General features: G+C 40.6%; 1 protein-coding gene across 3 annotated transcripts in view; it reads right to left on the bottom strand.

Moving 5' to 3' along the window:
• The window catches only part of RAPGEF4 (Rap guanine nucleotide exchange factor 4), a 350,706-nt gene extending 342,834 nt beyond the window's left edge, over positions 1 to 7,872 (bottom strand). For all 3 annotated transcript variants that reach the window (XM_069068411.1, XM_069068412.1, XM_069068413.1), the window contains exon 1: positions 7,272 to 7,872. In XM_069068411.1, coding sequence (XP_068924512.1) covers positions 7,272 to 7,336 — 65 coding nt within the window. In that variant the 5' untranslated portion in view covers positions 7,337 to 7,872. The remainder of the gene's footprint in view (positions 1 to 7,271) is intronic.
• Between the last annotated feature and the right edge of the window lie 570 nt (positions 7,873 to 8,442).

Raw genomic sequence — 8,442 nt, 5'->3', positions numbered from 1 at the left:
TCTCTCTCCCTCCCTCCCTCCCTCCCTCCCTCCCTCCCTCCCTCCCCTTCTCTCTGTCTCTGTCTCTGACATTTCCATATTAGTCATTTTGTACAAGAAGACTCAAATGAAAAAATAGTGAAATAGAGAAAAAAGTGTGTGAAAAAAGAAAGTGCTATGTAAATACTAGCTTTTATCATCATCATTTTCATAATTGTTGTTGACTAAAGTTCCTCTTTGCTCTAGATTTGCCATCCTATTCGTAATAATAATACTAAACAAAACAATAGCACCTACTTCACAGGTTTATTGTAAGGATCAAGTGAAATAATATAGACCTGGCACTTTGAAAACCATACAGTACTACTTAAATATTGAATACAGACATATACATATATGTGTGTATGTACATACAAACATGCATATATAGCAGCTAGGTGATGCACTAGCTAGAGTGCTGGGCCTGGAGTTAGGAAGACTGATTTTTCTGAGTTTAAGTCTGGCCTCAGACAATTACTAGCTGTGGGACCCTGGGCAAGTCACTTAACCCTGTTTGCCTCAGTCTCCTCATATGTAAAATGAGCTGGAGAAGGAAATGGCAAACCACTCCAGTATTTTGCCAAGAAAACCCCAAATGGGATGATGAAGAGTCAGATATAACCGAAAAATTACTGAAAAACAACAAAATGGGATGAAGTGGGAGAGAGGGAAGGAGGGGGAAAGAGAATGGGAGGGAGGGAGGGGAGCAGGAGGTAGGAAGGGAAAGAGAAAGAGAGAGAGAGAGAGAGAGAGAGAGAGAGAGAGAGAGAGAGAGAGACTTTCACTTGCTTATTATATTCCTGCATTTTGTAATATTCCCCTTCCCCTGAAGAAGATCCCTACTATATAGGGCTATGAGTATACATGATAATGGACCTCTCCTAAGTCATGGGTCTTCTATATATGTGCTATATATGGTAAATTGTAAGGCCAACCACAGGCTGAGGTCCCCAGAGACCCCAAAACAAAGATATTGAAGTGAGCAGCAATAATAACACCCCAAAAACAAGGTGCCCCCCAAGGGTAAAAGAAACAAAGCATGAGACATTATACACATTTCTTTGCCCATTAACACTTTTTAATTTGTGTTGATGTTTGGAGACTCAGAACTGGGGGAAAAGGTGTTGCTAGGCAACTAGAACAAACACAAATAACAGAAAAATACATATCTCACTCTAATTTGGACAGGCCAGATGTGGAATACCTAACATTGAGGTACAGCTGAAAAAAAGTGATACCAAGGATATAATAAGTACATGTATTACTTTATTTTCACTCTGAGAGGAACCCAATGTTTTCCCTCTTGCAAAAATTTCAGAAGTGGGATTGACTGATCACCTCACCCACCAGGTGAAAGCTGAGAATAGTACCTCCCCACTTCATTACAGTGTAATCACCTCCTGTCAACCCCCAACACTATATGCTAGGTGATATGGGTGATCAAATTAAGCATAAGGAATTGTCCTTGACCTCAAGAAGTTTGCAATCTAATAAGCAAAATTATTGAACAGATAACTTGTGAAGACTTTAGAAAGGCAAAAAATAATATCTTGTGTTCACCAGAAACAAGTTATGTAAAACTGAACTCATTTCTTTGTTTGACAGAGTTCTTAGATTATTAGATCTGAGAAATTATACAAATATGCCATAGTATGTATGGATTTTAGCTAAACAGTTAACATAATTCTCATTAAATCCTTGGCAATAGGATAAAGAAATGTATGCTATGCTATTTTTTTCCTTCCTTCCTCCCTCCCTTCCTTCCTTCCTTCTTTCCTTCTTTCTTTCTTCATTTGAGTCTTCTTGTACAAAATGGCTAAATTTTTTACGAGATTGCATATGTATAAACCATATTGGATTGCTTACAATCTCAGGGAAGGGGGAAGAGAGGGAGAGAAGAAGTGATAGAATTTGGAACTCAAATCTTCTTTAAAATATATTTTTAAATTGTTTTTACTTGTAATTGGGAGAAAAAATAAAATATTATATAAATAAAAAACATAAAAGAGAAATATATGCTAGATAGCTGGTAGAACAGTTAGGTGGATTTGTCTCTAAACAACTTGAATTCAAAGAGTTTTTATTAATGGCAACCTAAAGGTGTCTCAAATGGTATGCTACCAACTTTTTTCCTTGTTCTTCTCCTTTCTGATATTGGTGTCACTGACTTGGAAGGATAAACTGGTACCATATGTACAAAATTTGTGGATGAAACAAAATTGAGTATTCAATACCTTTATGTGATGGAATCAGGGTTCAAAAAAATGTCTACTGCTTGAAAATATTAAATTTAATAGGGGTTCAATTCAATTCATCAAACAACTATTAAGTATATACTATGTGAAAGTATTATATTTGGCATTGGTAGTACAATGATGAAAATTACACAGTCCCTGCCCTTGACGTGCCTAACATTAATTAATAAATATAGCGTCATCCTCTTAGATTTTTACAAATCAGCTACAGGATAAGAGAAATATAGTTTAATAGTTTTAAACTCAACTTTAGACTAATTAGTCCTGAAACCCTGCATCTTTGCTCCTGGACACCACATTTTAAATGGGGGCATTGATAAAATGGAGTATGGCTATCTATTGAAAGGCAACCAAGCTCCTGGTAGGACAAAACCATATAATATAAGAAACAACTGAAGGAACTAGGGATGTCAGAAAAGAGGAAAAAATTAAGGTAGGATAGGATAACTATCTTCGAATATTTGAAGGACTATAATCTGGAAGAGAGATTAGATTTATCTAGAATACCTACATCAATGAGAACTAAAATCAATGGGTGGAAGACATATGGAGGCACATTTTGGTTAAACATAAGAATGATTTTCTAACAATTAAAGCTGTCCAACAATGAAGCCATAAGCATTATAAAGTAGGGATTTCTCAATTCACTGATCATGCTCAAAAAGAGGCATATCAATAGTGTTAGCAAAGATGGATTTGGGGTACTGAGTTCAAATCTATGTTGTGCCACTTAAGAACTGTGTAACTTGGGACAAGTCACCTAACGTTTCTGAGTTTCAGTTTCTTCATCCATAAAATCAGGAGGATAGACTAGACGAGGTCCTTTCCAGCTCTAAATCTGTGGTGCTATGATGCTACCTTGAGATGGGATGGGATAGAATACGATTAATGCACTGGGTAGGTGATCCAGCTACATGATCTTTCAGGTTGTCCTAGATTTCAGAACATCAGAAGTTCCTTCAAGGTGATCTAGTATGTCCCATTCTTCTTATAAATGGGTTAACTAGGCCCTAATAAGATGAAGTGGCTTGCCCCAAATTCCACTGGTATTTAATGGTAGAGCCAGGACCTGAAAACAGGTCTTCTGATGCCAAAGCTAATGCAAGGGTGTGCTAGTAAGTATTTAACACCTGGATCTCTAGAGGGAAAGTTGACCCCTGTAATTTTACTTTGAAAATCTTGCAATGAGCTTTCTCAAGCTGGTAGGAGCTAGTTCCAGTACAATCTAATGCCTCTTCCTTCCAGTTCTAGATTTTATAATTATAAATATATTTTCTATCTAGAAACATATGAAACATTAAATGGAATTAAAATGTATAAATTATATCCCAGGATACAAAAGAACAGATGTAACAAAAGGCAATAATTGCCATAGGAATGCAAAGAATAGGTGCTCACTTTGGACTGGAGTGGTCAGGAAAGGTTTTACTGTGGTGCTGGAGTTAAAACTGTTCCCTTAAGGATAGTTAAGACTGAAGAGACTAGAGGCAGAAAAGTCAGTAACTGTTGTTGTAGGTCAGTCATGAGGTAGTAAGGACTTGATCTAGATTGATGGAAATGGGAATGTAAGGAAAAAGATGGAGAGAGATAAGTGTGAGGAAATAACTAGCAGGATTTGGTGACTAACCAAATGTGGGAGGTGAGGCAAAGGGATATCGAAGCTGGGAGAATGGAGTTCAGGTCAAGTCAGATCCAAGCAGAGGTCATAATAGAAAGTGAGAGTGAGGTCTCTAGGTAAAGGAAGAGCAAAGGGCTTTAAAGCTTCCCTGATACATGATGTTTTTGTCTGGTTATTTCATTTATTTGTAAGCATGATCTTCCCAACTAAAGAGTTCTTAAGAACAAAGGAGCTACCCTGGAGGAAACTGAGTCAGAGTTAAGTGATTTGCCCCAAATGACATTGCGTTAGTTACCAAACACACCAATGGCATATTCTTTGATATGCTTTTTTATCTTCTCCATAAAAATCTCATATTAAGGACCCAGAGTTTGATTAATATATATTTTGTTTAAGGAATTTCTGCTAAGTCTCTTAAATTAAACTAGAACTAAGAAATACATTAGCATCTACTTGGGTAAGATAGATGCAAAGTAACTACATACAAAGAATCTTTTAAAATGAAAACATTAATATTTAAAGAATTCATCAGCTGGCTAGAAAAGATCACAACATTCTTGACACACCAGGATGGCTAAGTTGTCTGGTTTAGCCTGTGATCTCTCTTGACATTTAAACATGCCAGTCAACTGAGACACTGCAGGTTATGTGTCTACAACCAAGAACAAGAAAGACTATAAACTCCTTCGTGGATATAACTAGATTCTGTATCAGTAGTCATATGTATTATTCATCACTTGCTATATAACCACATCAAGATACAGCACCTTCTAGAAATAGTGAGAGACATGCAAAGTTGTCATTGCTGTCATACACTAATACCATCTTAAACTTCTATATTGCATTTTAGGTTTTGCAAAGTGATTTCATGTGTATTGGCTCATTTGATCCTTCAGCATCCCTGAAGGATAAGCAGGGCAGGTATTATTATCTCCATTTTATAGATACTACTAATAATAATTGTTTTTGATGTTTTTATATGAATTCAAGGTATGGAAAGCACTTCCCATACATTATTTCATTTGACGCTGACTACAACTCTGTAAGTTTCTTCTCATCTCTAAAATGGGGATAATACCTGTAGTACTTACCTCATCATTATATTCTCCCGGGGAGGTAAGTACTACAGGTATTATTATCCCCATTTTACAGATGAGGAAACTGAGGCGCTGAGATTTTAAGTGACTTGCCCATGGTCACACAGCTAGGAAGTGTCAGAGGTGGGATTCAAACCCAGGTCTCTCCTGACTCCGAGTCCAGCACTCTATCCACTACACCACGCTGCCTCTCAGGAAGCTTAGGCAGACAGTGGTGAACTGACTTGCCCAAAATCACATCCTGCGTTATTACTGGTACTGGTGCTAGAACCCTGGCCTCCAGCTTTATATATAGCCTATTGCTCTTTTCACTATACCCCAAAGAGAAACTCTTTAACATTGTTTAAGTAATTAAACACTAAAGGTTTCTTTTAATTTGCAGATTTTTAGCCATTGTGACTGATGACAGATTAGTTAATAATAGCTCTATTTTTCAAAAAATCAAATTTCAAACAGTTTCAGTAGGACAGAAACATTACAAAAAGAACCAGCCCAAAAATAGACCAGTTAAGTGCTGACTTTTCTATATGATTTTATCATAGGAAAATGCTGGCAAAAAGACTCCCGGTGAATTATTAGCCATCATAAACATGCAAAGAGATCGCATATTAAACCTTAGGGCAAATGGAAAAATAAAGTTTATTATTTTTAAAAACATTTATTAGAAAGCATTAATAACTAGTTAATTTATAGATGCATTAAGTGTAAGAGCCAGGTTTTCTATTTTTATAACCATTTTTCATAAACAATTAAATTCAGATTACTCACCACATTAGCAGACTATTCATTTTAAAATGCTCCTAGTCCCAGGAAATAATTTTGTATGATTTGACTGACACTAAAATTTTCTTGCTATTTATTGTACGTAACTTCTCTTATATTAGTACATATTGTTTTAGACATATATAGGGGCACCCCTTGCCAAAAATCTTGCTAGTATATGGCAAATGAAAGTCAGACTTTCCCCTAAATGTCTGTTAGCTGTATTAGATTTAAAAAAAAAAATACACAGCATTCTTCTTTCTCCAAACTGCTTATTAAATCTTTACAAACTTCTATCATTTTGGAGCATATAATCTATATGTCAGATTTCCGATTTCTAATTGGTTATAAACATGATCGTTGTAAACGTTTCAATATGGCAGAGCGCAATATTTCACACAACTATAAATAGAGATATTATGCAGATAGCAACATGACATTGAAATATTCCCCACCAGCACCATCTCTAACTCTAAAATTCCAAATGGTTTTCTCTACAACATTCCTTGCTTAGATTTTAATTCCAAGCACAGTTCAGATGCAGCACCTTTTAATCAGGGTAATAAACTATGATGCCTTACATACTGTGTAATATTTACTGTTAAACCCACAATCTGGTCAAACACAAAATTATCTTGTCATAGCCTGGGAAAATTACACCCCCACCCCCAATACACACACAGAATCCTTCTTAATGGAACTCTGCTTAGAAGTTAAAATGATCTGGCTGTTTGTTTATGTGGTAAAAGGAAGGGTATCCCTTTTCCAAAATGGCCAAAAAACCCAAAACAAACAAACAAAAAACCCCAAGTAGTCGGGGCGGCCTCATGACCTATCTAATGCACAGACCTTTGAGTTGTGAAGAAATATGCAAAGGGGTTTGAAATTTTTAACTGGGCCCCAATACTTTGATTCATAGAGCAAGAAAAGAATGACCAGGCTGCTTTATCTTTTACCCCCAACCTCAAATAGAAGTTAAGAAAAATGCCCCCTCCCCCTTTGGCCCAAACTGCCAGGCAAATAACAGGTTTTCTCCCTCTGCCTTCCTGCACTAATAGAAGTGGGGTTCCCCAGAGGCAGCTTCAAGACAGCTGTTGAAGGACAGAGAGGGGCTAGATAAAAGATTTGGGGTGGTGTTCGTTTTTTGTTTTTTATGATAACCACATTTCATTTTCCTTCCCCACGTGTATGATTACTCCAGCGGGATGGGTGAGAGAGTATCTCTCCTAGTATCCCCCTAGGGAGATGCTGGGCCACGGCCCCTCCCCTTGCACTCCCCCAATTCCTCCCCCGCCATCCCCTCTTCTTCCCGGGCATCTTGCGGGCTCTCTGATTGCTCTTCATGTCCAAAGAAGCAGGTGCTGGTGTAGGGGAGGGAGGCACCGGATGCAGAGATGCCCGGCACCGCAATGTAACCAGCAGCTCCTTGCTGCTGCAGCAGCAGCCCGGGATGGAGGGGGGAGCGGGGGTGAGGTTGGGGGAAAACGGGGCGTTGGGGGTGGGGAAGAGTTCTTGTGATACCTTTTATCCAGGCAGGCGATCCACTCTGCGGAGGAGGAAGAATGGGCAGCGTGCGCAGCGACCATGTTGGGCTGTCAGAGGGAGCCAGTCAGCCACCTCCCTTGTGTCTCCGTGCCTTTCCCTCTCCAGCTGGCTTTCCTCTCTACCTCCTGCACCACCACCACCTCCTTCCTCTCCTTCCTCTCGCCCAGAGAGCAGCTAGCAGTAGGTTCCTCTACATCCCCCTCCTTCCCCCCCCCACCCCAGTTCCTCCCTCTCTGCCTGGCTCCTGCGGCCTTCAGGCAGAGGAGGGGGAGATGGACGGGCGGGGGTTGGCGAAGTCGGGGCAGCTCAGAGGGCTGTCCTCGAAACCCCCTCCCCAGCTCCTCAGGCTCCCCGGGCTCCCCGAGCTGGGGCTGAGCAGCAGCGGGCGGTGACGGCTGCAGGGCAGGGCAGACCGCACTGCGGGTCCCAGGTGTGTCTCTTCGCCTGGAGCAGGCAGGGAGTGAGGAGCTTCGCAGTCCCCCCCAGGGTAGGTGGCTGCTGTGCGACAGGTGGCCAGGCCAGGGGAACTGGCTCACTCGCTAGCTCGCTTGCTCTTCTCCCACCTGGCTCTCACTGGAGCCAGCCCGGCCCACAGCTCGGTGCAATGGTTTGAGGGGGATGTGGGAGGGGAGGCGAAGGGGGCGGGGGGAGAGAGATGTGTTGTCAGTGTCATTATTTTTCATACGGCATCTGCCACTAAAATGGCTGCTGCCTCTGTGTTTCCCTAGAAACCGATTAGTCTTCCTCAGCAGCTGTCAAAACTTGCTTGGCGTTTCCTCCTCACCTTTCTTTCATTTCTCTCCTCTGGAAAGGATGGAGGGAAGAGGGGAGGGGACAAGGAAAAGTCTCCACTAGAACAGCTCCAATGGCAACAAGTTCCTTGTCAGCTGAGTCCTGGAAAGATACCAATTAGAGAACGTGGGGAAGAGGTGGGGAGAACTGCTTGGCATTTCAGGTATTGACCCTGGCCTGGGATATGGATGGAGAGCACTGTAGCCTAATCCCCAAATCAAGGCCTGGAGATATGGCATGTGAAACTGGAAGAAGGGAAAACAGAGATTGCTGTCCCATTTGATCGGAGGAAACTTTGAATTCAGATGAAATAGCACAAAGAAAGTTCTGCGGGAGGGAGAAGTGGAAAGGAGAG

This window comes from Petaurus breviceps, unplaced genomic scaffold (genome assembly GCF_028583685.1).
Source record: "Petaurus breviceps papuanus isolate PSGF00001 unplaced genomic scaffold, PetGlider_PUasm1.0 90763, whole genome shotgun sequence".
Classification (NCBI taxonomy): domain Eukaryota; kingdom Metazoa; phylum Chordata; class Mammalia; order Diprotodontia; family Petauridae; genus Petaurus; species Petaurus breviceps.
Note: the sequence above shows the minus strand (reverse complement) of the source record. Positions and strands in the feature narration are given on the sequence as shown.